Source organism: Colius striatus, chromosome 6 (assembly GCF_028858725.1).
Source record: "Colius striatus isolate bColStr4 chromosome 6, bColStr4.1.hap1, whole genome shotgun sequence".
Taxonomy (NCBI): Eukaryota; Metazoa; Chordata; class Aves; order Coliiformes; family Coliidae; genus Colius; species Colius striatus.
The window spans coordinates 26,363,451-26,377,529 of record NC_084764.1 but is presented as its reverse complement, the minus strand read 5'-3'; the positions used below and the strand labels follow the sequence as shown (position 1 = coordinate 26,377,529).

Below are 14,079 nucleotides of genomic sequence, written 5' to 3'. Positions count from 1 at the left end.
AACATGACTTCCCCTTGGTAAAGCCATGTTGACTGCTCCTAACGACCTTCTTGTCCTCTAAATGCCTGGAGACATCACCCAGGATAAGTCGTTCCATCATCTTTCCATGGATGGAGGTGAGGCCGACTGGTCTGTAGTCACCCAGCTCCTCTTTGTTACCCTTTTTGGGTAGGGTTGGAAGGGACCTTTAGAGATCATCTAGTCCAACTCCCCTGCAGAAGCAGCTCAATCTAGACCAGGTAGAAGGTCAACCTTGTGAGTACATAGTTCCAGCTCCTGTTTATTCCCCATGATGAGCTTACATCGTGAGATGCTGGCAGTGGGGGGCTGTGAGGAATTTATTATTCCCAAATTTAGCACTGGATCTAAATTTAAAGACAATTATAAAAGACATAGAAAGCTTCAACCCAAGCAGATACAGCTGGACAAATTTACAAGCAGCTGAAAAGCATCACATATTTGTGACTATTCAGCAATTCAAGTGTCAGTACTGATGCAAATGTTGTTAAATCCTGAAACAGTTCTTTATCAGAAATAATAAGATTTTAGATTGAAAAATGTCATTTAACAAGAATGGAAACTGTGTATGAGAAAGTCGGTTTAGACAAACCGTCTCACTGCTATGATTTTTAGGGGCTGTTTCAGTTGTAATGTTAGCAAATTGAAGTTTCTGATTATTCCACACTAGAAGAATTGGGTTTTTTCTTAGAAATAAAATAAATTTTTTAAAAAATTAAAAAATAAATACCACTTATTTACTTCAAAAGATCAGAAAAAATAAAATGTAGAGATGTCAAGGACCAAGAGGAAGAAGATGCCTCTCCTTAGCTCTTCTAGTCTTTGATAAATGCAAAGAAGTTGTAAAGAAAAAGCCAGAAAGAAAATGGAAAAAAAATGGAAAAGAAAATGGAAAGGAAAGCCAGACTTCTGAAACCTGAGGTATGCTGGAACAAGGAACCCAGACATAGAGAGCATTAAAAATGGAGTGAGGGAGATTATAAGAGTTGAGCCTAGAATTCTATAACAAGAGAAAAATGAGAAAACTGGGATGGGCTGGAGAGAAATACAACAGTGATAACAGTGATAGTGTAGAAAGTTAGGAAATATTCAGCAAAAAGCTAAAAAGGACAAGACCAGACCAGAATCAGGACAGAGATACATTTTCTTAAGAAACCATGGAGTGAAATCTGTTATCTTCTGATTTCATTAGCTGTCATCCTCAATTGTAGAATTCTACTCTAATTCCTCCACTGTGCTCTATATAGAGTATTTTAACTACTACAGCAATCAGCAGCTTTTTAGCTTATGGTAGCAGACAGAAAAAAAAATCTGCCTCCAACTGTGGTATTTGGGTTCTAGCACGATGTTGTAGGGAGGAATATGGCTGCTATATTTGTGTCTCATTTATCACTGATGTTCTGAGGTCTGTTCTGAGGCAGGGGGGAATGTGGGAGGAGGGTTTGTTATTAAGCAGCAAAATGCAGTGTAGGGGAACTGAATTCAGTCTCTCCTTTAGATGTCCTGCAGGAAGCCAAGACAGTTACTTCATCACAAATTTTTCATAGGTGGTGATTAATTGTCTAGACCTAGTTCTCCAAGTAGCAGGGTCAAGCTAATTTACAGGATCCAATTTACAGACGTGCTGAATATTTGTGCATACAAATGACTGAAAAATCATGCCAGATTGGTACCAAATACATCGAAATTTAATCTGGTGCCTTGTTTCCAAATAGACAAAATGGGAAAAAGACTCCTACTCACTTCATATAACATAGACGATATGGGAATAAATTCAGTTACAGCTTTTTATTTCTGTATAAACATATTGATGAGTGGCACAGACACACACACAAAAAAAAAAGGGGGGGGGGGGGAAGCAATAGCTCTATATGTAGAACAAAATTTAGTTGGCAGGCATTATTCCAAATAAGCAATAAGAAAGAAGATGGTAAATAAATTGGCTGTTTATTTTTACTGAGGGCACAATTTAGACTTCTGATCTATGCCTAAAGCAAAAATCCTGGGGGGGGGGGGGGTGAAATCTATGTGACCACATCACTGAAGACCACATTATCTTACTATCTGCCTAAGGATGTGGGATGTAGATTGCACAGAAAATCTTAACTCTGACTTCTGAGTTTGTCATGATGGCATTCTTTTAATAGATATTTTTAGCTGTAATGCATCTTTAATTATGTAATTCATACACATGTACATATGCACATCCTATTTTAGTGTAAGATTGTATCATTATTATTTATAAACTAATTTTCATGAAAAAGAGACTTAAAAAAAAAAAAAAATCAAACCAACAGATGGCTTTTCAGGGATTCGGTTGGTAATGCAGAGAGTGCCACCTCATGGTTCTTGCTAAGAATGCATATCCACAGGAATTAAATGGAAAAGCAAGCAAGACAAAATACTAATTCAGAAAGTTTCTTCTTAAATAAAATTATCTTTTCCTGCTAACTAATGTTGAGTAAACCTCTGCCAACTCTAACAAAGAGTGCGACTTTTGATTTGTTCTTGCAAATTCTCAGTCTATATAGCACAGCATATCTTTACTTCAAAGGGAAAATACATATCAAGTCATTTTCCAGCAAATCCATTTCTTGGGGCTTATTTCAAAATCCTAACCCATGGCTTTCCGAATAATCCACATTACTTAAAATAAGTTTTTGCAGAGATAGGATATAGTAGTCTGGCACTGCCTAAGGCAGCTGTTCATTCTAGTTGCCTTCTGAGTACAAGCCATTCAAGAGACAGTACATCAACATTTGGTGAAACAGCATGGGTCACAACTAAATTAATATACCCATGTTAGAATTGCATCTAGGGCCACTGTTTTTTGCATTTCTATTATCAGCCTTCAAATCAATGGTGTTTTTCTCAAAAACCTAATTCCTAGAGTTATATACAGCTATGAAAATTTTAGACCTTTAAAAACAAGAAAAAAAAAATAAAGAAAAATAAAAATAGAGGGAAAAAAATTAAGAAGTTGTTTCTGGCTCTTACTGCTGTAAGAAAATTGACCAGAAAAGTATTGCCTATAAAATTTTGTAATGAATGAAAAAGACGAATCTAAGGTAAAAAGTACAATCTAACTTGTAAAATGAAGCTGGAAACAAAGTGCTCTGTGTTTTCTTCCGGATGGGTCTGAGCCAAGAGCCCAGGAACTTGAAAAAAAACCAAAAAAAACCAAAAAACCCAAAAAATCCAGAATAGCAGAGAGAGACACCCACATTCTCTAACACTTCTACCAAACACAGGTTTGCCATCATGGGAATGCATGTGCAGTAGAAAGGATTGGAGAGACACATTTGTGGCTCAGGAGTAAGATATATTCATGGTATACACAAAACAGAACCTAGCACAAGAAAGTATGGGGCTTAGCACCTCTGAATTCTTGGATATGTGCAAGCTCATCTGCCTCTAATCCCACATTTAACATCATCATAGTTGTCATAGAAGTTTATGGCTAAGAACAGTCTCTTGAAACTGAACATTCATTTTCAACATAGTAACACTAAATACACAAGTAACAGGAAGGGGTTTAAAAGAGGTACAAGAAGAGGGAGAATGGGTGTAACAGAAAAGAAGAAACTGAATAGAGATACAAAGATAAGGATGAAAAAAATGGTCATACATCACACTTACCCTCAGCAACATCATCATCCACCATCAGCTTGAGGCTCTTTCCTCGCCGAACTACCCGGACAGTGTGCCACTCGTTGTCATTGAGTTTCTGCCCAGCATAAAGAGTTTCAGGTCCCTTGCCTGGGGATTGTGATAGGTACGACAATTAAAGCCACACTCTCAGTTAGTCAAGTATTTTCAATGGAAAAAAAAATCACCAAAATCAACCTGGTGTGATACAGTCTATCAGGCTGTGTAGGTGCATTATGACCTGTAATCAATCCTCACACCTACACCTTCCCAGTTCAAAGGAAGTCAGAGACACAAACTCTTCCACTCAGTGAAGTGCTTTCCTCCACTGAGCCCAGAGGTCACATGCATTTAAAACAGTGGTATTTCTCTTGTGCTGTGATATCCATTTCCAAAAGTCTTTGTCCAGGGCAATGGAGTATTAGAGAAACAAGCTGGTGACAGAATTGTCTCTAAAGTTAAGCCCTTACAGTAGAATTTTGCTGCCCTAAACATCTACAACAACCCCAAGGTGCTTGGTTGTCTTTTTGAAGTTCATCACACTGGTCCCTCAAACACTTGGGTATCAAACACCAGGATGGTTTCAGTCTTTCACTCTCAAAAACAAAAAAAAAGAAATCAAAAAAGAAAAACCCAAACAAACAAAACCTCCACACCACAAAAAAAAGCCCCAAAATCACACAAAACCTCAAACCCCACCCTCTAAAAACAAGTTGAGGTTTTTTAATTAAAATCACAGGAAGACAACCACTCACCAACCTGGCTGATTGCTCTAAGGTTCTTTGGCAAAGCAGCCTGGCTATAAGGTGCTTACTTCACCCCCTGAATTACATGTCAAAAGGGAAAGAGAAGCCCTTTCTCCAAAGGGTAAAACCACAGTTGCCCTTGCAAACAATGCTCCTGGGAAAATGGTATTAGTGCTACCCATATTTATTCAGTTTTGCTCTTCACCCATCACAGTTGACAGGCAATTACTCAGAAAATTAATTGTTCAGAGGACAGTACCAGAACTGTTCATGTTGAACAGTAGGTAAAACTGAATAATGGTGTGAGCTAAATTAAAAGCATCTATGCTCATTTCAGTACAGTACGAGAATGGTTTTTTGACATAGGTATATCAGAGAAGTGCAGCACGAGGACAGCAGAACTTTTAGCACATCAGGTCTGGGCCCATTGTCCAAACTGTCAAAAGAGGAGTACGAGAAAGAAAAAACAAGACACAGAGAAAGGACAGAGTCAATAAGGAGCACTCCTACAGCTCAGACTACTGAACTGGTTAAACTATTGTCAAATATGCAGATTATTTATCCATGTTTTCTCAACATGAGCAAATCAATCTTTTTATTCAGAGAGCCCACAAACAGCACTTATTTTGACCAGTTTTCAATGGATAGGTTACATAACACAGAATAAATTGTTGTACACATCTTCAAGCAAAACCCTGCAGGAGTAGATGCAGCGACTCGGATCTATGTCATGGTGTGGACTAACAAGAGTAGCACACTCCATAGTAAGACAGAATTGAAGGTAAGGGGAGAAAAAATATCCAGGAACTTTGCATTGTCCACAGTGTGCACACTGCCTCACTAGTAGTATTAGAGTAACTGCTTCTTGTTGGGGGGTGAATATAGGCAAAGAAGGTGGTGTCCCATTCAGCTAGGATATAACATGCATAGTAGGGGACTCCTACAGGAGACCAAAGCAAAATTAATATCCTGTTTTTCGCATTACAAGTTCATGCAGTTCCTGAAAAAATGTTTTCCCTACAATGACCTGAAAAAGAGTAATTTCCTGCATTAAAAGGATGGAGAGTTATATATTGTAGCTACAAAGAATCTCTCATTAACAGGAGAAACATCTCACAACCAATTCCCAGGTAAGAAGATAAAGGAGTTAACCCAGACCTATGTGCTTCTACAGTGTCACTTGTAAGCATGTGAAGGGAGAAGCAGCAAAACCATTATCTAAAAAAAAAAAAACAAATAAAAACAAACCCAAACAAAACCAAACACTTTTCCACAGGTCTAGAACTATGGAGGGCTCAGACAAGAGAGACTCAGACTTCCTCAGCTGACAATACTTTTTCCATGCAGTAGCTCTCTGTTCAACATGGTTGAGTAACTTGAAGTTGCTGACCTTCTAGTTCCCACTTTTCAACCCTGACAAAAGAAGCCAAAATGAGCTGGTTTGGCTTGTTATTGCTATCTTGATGCTATAAGTTTCCAAATAAAACTGTGACACTATCAGAAGTTATGTGACTAGATTCTTTGAAAATATAGCTTCACGGTCACAAATAAATGAGTAGAAAGTTTCAGCTTACCAACATTTTTTCCAAGTGAACAAGACTGTCTCCAAGAGAGATGCTCTTTGTAAGCAACTGGTAAACAGTTTGGGTTAATAAACTTGAAAATTAATTTGTGGATGAAAATTATTCCATGTTATGTAAGTCCATGTCTTGATCAACCAATTTAATATTTTATCAGAAGAATAAAAACAAAATAGGAGATTTTAATACTTTTGTTCACTCACAAATCTAATTTTGTATATAACAAGGGGCATCGGCTACTTTTGGTAGGATTACTCAAATATAACTACATGCAAAAAATCAATACATCTGAATACTCTTGAGCATGCTCATAAGTTTTTCAAATCAGACATAATTTAATTTTAAAAAAAGCCAAAGTGTTAAATATTTACTCTGTTTAAACTTTCAAGATATTTATGTAGCAAGTAGATTGACCTGAAAAGCAGCAAAATTGTGGACCCATTATTCATTTGCACAACATTAGTTGAATTGTTGCTCCCTGTGTAAGATCCCATGGAATCCTACATGGTTCCATGAACTGTGTATCGAGGGATTCCCAAATCTGGATGCTAAACTTCTTTTCATTGAGCATGGTTACTTTATGTGCTGTTATTATATAAATATTTATGTGTGGTCACTTTTAAAAAGATGATTTGAAAATTCCTAAACCAACATTTGCAGATGCTAGGGGAAAGAGAAAGGAATTGGACCACAAGTAGCAGAAGGATAATGTTCTCTCTAAATATCATCTCCTATCCAGCAAGGCATTTTTGTGGTCTTGCAGCTAAACACACAGAACCAAATGTTTAGATGAAAGTTGGTAGGGTTGTGGTTTTGTAGGTTATCTTTTTCCTCCTTTCAAGCTATCTGCACCTACACCATCCTTTAACTAGGGTAATCCAGATGTAGGAGAAAGCAAAACAGAAGTTCAGCTGGACAAAGGTTAAAAAGTTGAAATATAAATTTTCCCTTTGTACAGCAGTTTTTTATGCTAAAAGACAAGAAATTCTTGCAGCAATGTTATCAGGTGGATGCCTGGAAATTATAATACTTCTGATGAGATGGTAGTTGGGCATTAGGTAATTTTTGCAATTCATTTATTTTTTATGAATAACAAAAGACAACACAATAGGAAAAATAATAAGAAAGTTTCTACTGTAGCAATAACTTCATAGTTAAGCTTCCAGAGCATGACTCATGTTGGTTTCTCTCGTCCTCTTCATCCTCCTTCCTATTGTCCTCTAAGGATCTGTAAATCATTCAGAATCGCTCATTATCTCTCATTTTCAAATTCAAATGAGGCAGACTAGTACATACATCTTTGATATTTTAAAGTGGCAAACACTACTTCACCTGAAGTAAAAACACCTCTCTTGGGCATCCCCATATTCTGGTTATTAGTCAAGCTGCAGTTCAGGCTTCTTAAGCATATATTACTTGATTCAGCTGCATTGAATTCTCCTTGTGCTTTTGCAAATCCTTTGACACCTACTCAAAACTCAGATTGTTCATAAAAAACAACTAGGTAATGCCTTCAAACATGGAAGAACTCTACCCAATCTGTCCAAGATGTCCCAATCATTCTCTCTATATATGGCTACTAATTAATAGCTTAGCACAAACAGAATATCTAAAAGTGCTAAGAACAGACATGCTGAGGTAGAAAGAATCAAAAAGTAGTTCATGCATTCTGAAAATGCCAAGTTGCTTTCCATTTGGCCTCCAAGAACTCACTCATTTAGAACACAAAGCTGGTCAGAGGAATGTGGTTAAAACAATAGCTCTGAAAACACGGGCTGTTGTCTCTAACCTCGGCAGTTAACAGCACACAGAATTTCCCTTCCGTGGGAAGGGAAAGGAGAGAGTTAATTCCCTTGCCATTTCCTTACACATGGATCAAAAAGTATGCTTTTACCCTTGGCGCAAGCTGTCATTATTTGGGCCATTTAAATGATTAAAATGACCTTCATAAAACAAGGTCATCTTCATTATTGCATCTCTTATCCAATATTACAGAAGTGGTCAAATATTCAAGCCTACAGAAGAGTAGAAGAGACAACCAGAAAGGACATTGCCAGATTGATGAGTACAGAAAAGGCTCTTCTCCGTTACAACAATAAATAATTCTACAGTGATATACTAATGCTTTTTAGAGAAGACCCTTAGTTACAAGATTTTATCTGCTTTTCTCCTTTTAATTAAAATGCTCAGCTGCCATCTCAACTTTGTTTAGTGGCAAGATGCATTTTTGTGACTGTTTTATCCAGGATGAAATCCTTCAGGAATATCAACAGCATTCCCAGGCAGTGAGAGGCCTTTTTGCCCCCACTCTTTATTTTTCATTCTTTTGGGGGAGTTGAGGGTGGGTTGGGGAGCAGTGGATGGTTTTACTTACATTTTTACAAAATGACCAGTGAAGGGTGATTCAGTGTGAAAGACGTGTTCAGAGATTTCTTAAACATGAGAATGAATCTTGAGACAAGCTAGACAAATTCTCTGAAAGCTTACAGGAAACTCATTCACCACGTTTTGACATTCAGAGATTCCCTAAAGAATATCCAGAAGTGACTAGTAAAATCATACAGTGAGATTCTTCACTGTAGCCCCAACAGCATGGCACAGAGTAGGAAGTTTATGAAGCCAGCATCTCACCTATTTCTCATCTCCCATGGTATTAATAGTGCTTTGGAAGATAATTTTATTTTATATATAGACTACATATTTCGTAATAATCATGAAATGATTGTTCATAGTTATGCAATATGGCAGATATTTTATGTAGCTGTTATCATATTAAACACAGAATTCTCTTTTCCATATATGGTATTTTGAAAATATAGGCAGAAATTCTAAGTCCAAAGATACTCAGCCACAATTCCTACAGGCAGGTTTGAACAAGGCAAGGGAGGAGAGGAAGTGAGAAGAAATGGACCAACACTTTATTCCAAAGTGCCAATTATCCACACTCCTTATGGCTTCCTAATATGTATTGAGCTCCTACAAAGGACAGGACAAATATCAAAACAGAAGTATTTCTCAGAAGCAGAGCTGGCAACTGCTCTGAATACCTTCAATATCTAAGTCAGTGGTGTAAATTTTGTCGAGTATTTTCAGGCAGCACTAGTATGGACAAAGTGTTTTAGGAAGGTCTTTCCCTTGACCAGGATCAACCGTCCAACTCCAGGAGCATTGTTAATTGCTAGGAAACAACTGGTAATCCCAGACTCCCAGTGCATTGCAGGCATTTGTGTACATATCTCAGTCAAGTCAACACATATTCACACATATATACATTTGTTTTGCTCATATTCAGGTTTTAGAATCCTCCTTTTCAAGAAACTATTAGCTGCCCACTAGGAATAAGCAGTTGTACTTCCCTACAGATAGTCAATACGTTCATTGAGGATCTTACCTGCACCAACCTTTCCGTTTCCTTAAGGAACAGGATCACCTCCATGTATAACCCCAATTTAAACAAAACATAATACACACTTAAGAGACAAACACAGGGCTTACAGAAAAGTATGTTTACAGCTTTACAGTGTGGCTTCATTGGGAAATCAATGAAGTTGAACATGATTTATACCAGTCTGTCCAGAAGCAAAGTTTAATTATTTACATTTGCACAGCAATAATAAGTGCATATACAAAATTCTTTAAATACCCACAGAATCAATTAGTTTTTCAAGTTCAAATAAGATACCTGCCCAGCCAAACTAAACGTATGCATGGAAATAACTCAACAAATAAACGAAAAGCAGCAAGACCATCCTACTAGTTCTCCCACAAACACACCTTAGACTCCCTATAAACCTTATAAAAAATAAGTTAATCTTAGTTTAACTATTTGGATAAAATGTATTTTTAAATGCCTTTACAAACAAAAACCAAAAAGCCTTATATTAAAAAATACCATTCCTTGCTTTTGCTAGAAATGCATGTAGCATCACATTGAATGACTGCTGCTTTGATTTACAGACATTCTGGACAATGGCTGTAACAAGACTTCACATGAATTCAGGCAGCATTCAACATGGCTGCAGCTTGTTCATAAGGCTCTGAAACAAAACTTAGCGCAGAGATTGTTCTGTGTTTTTCACATGATGAAAATATAATGTGTGATCAAGAACAAAAAGGGAGATCCTTTGACTGCATACATAGTACAGGACTTACCTGGCACCAATTGCACTTGTGTCTAGGTTTTTACTATCAAGGGAAGTGAGTTATTCATATTTACATCATTTTCTCTGCTGCTGAATTTTAACACTTTCAGAGACTACATAACTACTGTGTATCTCTACAGCACAAATTTCTAACAGACATTGGGAAAACATTTGTATTAACAGAAAATTGATCCCTCCTAAAAGCCTTCAAAAGAGATATCACAATTTCAGTGAAATGATGTTTTTTCTCCCAAAGAAAATTTTACTCTGTCTTAGAAAACATTCAAAATGTTTCAATTTCAAGCTAAATTAAAAAGTTTTCAGTGTTTAAAAATGAAATTGATGTTTAAAATATCTATTCAAGCTACTATTTATTTGTAACAGTAACAGAAGTTTTCCAATTTTTATTGAGGGAGATATTTCTACTTTTAAGGAAAGATATTTTTTGTTCTCAACCGCTGTGGAGGACAAAAAAGAACATGAAAGTATGAAAAAAAATAATCAAGCATTCATGCATTTAAAATTAAAGACTTCCAACAGTTTAATTAAACAATTTAATTAAACTTCAAAGTTATTTCAGTCAGACTGGCTCTACCTTTGGTTTTAGATGGGGTTGTCATATTAAACACTTCACATTGGCCAGAATGCCACAAAGTTCTGCTCCTAACAGACAAGAGCAACAAAAGCCTTAGCATAAATATAAAGAACTCAGAAGCTACTATATTGTGACTCATGTACAATCTGCCTAAGGAAGTATGTGTATGCAATAGATTTTCTGAGAGCAAAGGTCAAGAGAACTCTTAGTGTAAGCCAGGCAGGCAGACAATCACAGGAGCAGCTCCTACCACAGGGACTAGAGGCAGCAGCTACTAAAGGGAAACAATCTCATTCACTGAAGCTGCTGCTTAGACAGTTTTATAGAAGTATAAAGCAAGCACAGTTCCCAAAGTGTTGCTTTCCAGGTTTCACCTGCTGATATATTTTGCTTTGAAGATGACTACACCTCAGTGATGAATAAAATTATTTTAGAATTTCAATCCAGATTCACCCCCTTAATAGCAAATAGCTGTTTACTTCTGGTATATTCATTTAAAGGATGCAGTTTGCCACTTAAAAAATTAGTCTATGGGCAAAAAACATGAAAAACCTCACAAAATTTTACGCTAGGACAGACTTTTTAACTGGCTACTATAGCTCCAGTTATGAACAGTCTTTTGCAGATCACTACAGTAATAAAATAGTATCTCTTTTATCTCTTTAAGACAGGTTTACATTTTATTAGCTTTCAAGTGATGCAATGCTAATCAAAAAAAGCTAGAAATTTCATTCTTCTTTCATTCTTCTGTTTATTCCTTAGTAGATATAATAGTACAGGGACTAAAATCAAACAGCTTCTCACTAATCTCATCAATGTATCTTGAAACATAGATGGACCATGCTATCAACAGTAAAAAAACTGGAGTTTTTCTTCCCGTTTCAAATTTCACCATAAATTCTACAAAGCAAAATCATAATCACAATAATAGCGAGAAAAAGATGCTAGAAATGAGACTGAGACAACTGGAGTTAGCCATGTCATTTCTCAGGCAGGCAGGCACATAATGGCAGTGAAATAATCTGACTGCTTACTGCCCAGATGAGATTCACACTATTTAGAGGTGAAAAAAACATGAATCCAATATATGAGTCTCCTAGACCAAGCCCCCCCGAAAGTTCTTTGCTTTTGTTATGTTAGTAAGGAACTACATTAAAGCAGGCTGGAGAAGTCCATATCATTCCTTTTGATGAGAGTTCTCATGATCTAATTGCCTCCATTACTTCATTAGAATGAAATATTTTCTATTTGGAATTATGTGATTTATCAATGGAGGTTTTTTGTGCCCTTTTTCTTAAAAGAAATATTATAGCAGCTATTCTCATCTAGTCTCAAAAGCACGGAGATCAGAAAGCAACACAAATCAGTTGAGATGGGGTAAGAGTGCCTTACTGTAAGTCCAGATATGTCTTTCAGGAAAGGATCAAAAACCACTTTTTAACAACACAATAACATCTTTGTCCCACACTCTTTCAAAACACAGAAAACAATGTAAATGGAATGGACTCCTCTTCCCAAAGCCAAATTTCACAGTTGAACAGAGAGTTGAGTCAGAGGAAAACTACAGATCTTTGAAGCTCCAGTCACAATTATTGCATTAAAAAAACAAACAAAAAAGGTTGTTTAGGACACACTGTATGGTCAGTGGATAGTCCTGCTACCACCACTTCTTTATTCAGATATCAGGGGCTACCACCACTTCTTTATTCAGATATCAGGGGCTAAGACCAGCAGCATCACACATTCAGAGAACCTATCTTTCTTTCTCATTTAAGGTATCTTTCCTTGTGGCACCTGAGTGCCTGAGGTGTTACAAATGCACATAGTTATCTCCTTGGCTGCCAGAGCTACTACGTGAACTAGCTTCAATTGCCAAGAGCCTAACAGTCAGCACCACAGAAAGTACATCCAACTATGATTACGAAACCAGCAGGATTCATCTTCTGCAGGGGGTGCTAAACACTGTATACAGTCTAGAGGTTAGTTCTCTTTTCACAATGCTACCCCTGTTCTAAAGCTTGCTACTTCTTATTTTTTTTGACCTATGGTGCCATCTGAGTAGCTTTTAAATTCTCCATTGCAAATCTGCCAGTACTTGCAAGTCTAACAAGAACCCCATGTCTACTGGGAGGGATAATATCAGATGCATATAAATCATACTATTAAGAAATACAAACAACAATAAAAAATTGCTAAAGGAAATCTTGTGGTTTCAGATGTTACTAGCAAACTGTGTGTGTGTAACCGGTAATGCACACTAATTCCCTTTGTGTGATATGAGAAACTAGTGAGAAGGACATTAAGTGGTACTTGGACCTACATGCAAGAGGCTCTTCACTTTGCTTAAGGAGCTGTTGAAGAAGGATCAAATGCTTTTGAAAAGCAGAAGTAACGGTAGCACAGACTGAATTGCACACTGTTAAAGACATTTAAAAGCTTTTACCATCTCATAGGGGTGTCTATCACAAGAAATAGCAAAGATCTTAGCTGCTGTTACCTTTTGAAGTCATTGATTGTTCTCCTGTCCCTTAAATATGAATGGTTAGCACAAGAGAGTGACTACTTTGCAACACAGATGATACTATCCTGACTGAAATTTCTCCTGCTATTTAATAGATAGAGCATTGCTATGTATTCTACCTATTTAAGGTAAGCCACATTCCAATAATGACTGTACATTTCCAGGTTACATTCCAGATAACAAGTATGAGACGGTAAAAACAGTTCATGGGAAAGTTTTACTGAACTGACCTATACAATAACTGTAGACATATGACAGTCCAAACACCCCCTTGTTCTTCTTGAGTTGCAAGTTAAACCCTTTCTCTCCCTGTGTGTGTCATCTTCTATGTCCTTCATTTATATCTTAGAGAATTACCCATTTTTCCAGAACACTGCAATGCTAATTCACCCTCAAAATAAGGTTGGAGGATACTGATGACCACATTTTATGAGTCAGAAACTTAAGACAAAGTTGCATTGCCAAAAAGCTTGATCCTTCTTGAATAAGTGTTTTCTTTTCTCTTTAATCACCTTTGTAAGGCTGCACAAAACCCAACCAGTATTATGAAGCCAGATCTGTGGTGACTAGTGTGACAGAAGATACATCCAATACTCATGGAGCTGTTTATTAGTCTAGTTGCAAATATTTTTTAAATACCATTTAAGCCTTCTATTTCCAAAAAACTCTTAGCAGTTCTTTGCATACTCCCAAAAGAAACCTGCTAGCAGAAACCCATCTGAGTCACAGGAACAAGACTTGCATCGCCTGATGAAAATACTCTTCAGATACAACCAACCTCCAGTCTACTGGTAGCACACACTGAACTGTTTCCTTTTACCTGAACTGA

At 36.9% G+C, this 14,079-nt stretch overlaps 1 protein-coding gene across 12 annotated transcripts in view; it reads right to left on the bottom strand.

Moving 5' to 3' along the window:
- NRXN3 (neurexin 3) overlaps nucleotides 1-14,079 on the bottom strand; it is a 1,013,224-nt gene that overhangs the window by 565,250 nt on the left and 433,895 nt on the right. For all 12 annotated transcript variants that reach the window (XM_061997781.1, XM_061997782.1, XM_061997788.1 and 9 more), the window contains one exon: nucleotides 3,658-3,777. In XM_061997781.1, coding sequence (XP_061853765.1) covers nucleotides 3,658-3,777 — 120 coding nt within the window. The remainder of the gene's footprint in view (nucleotides 1-3,657; nucleotides 3,778-14,079) is intronic.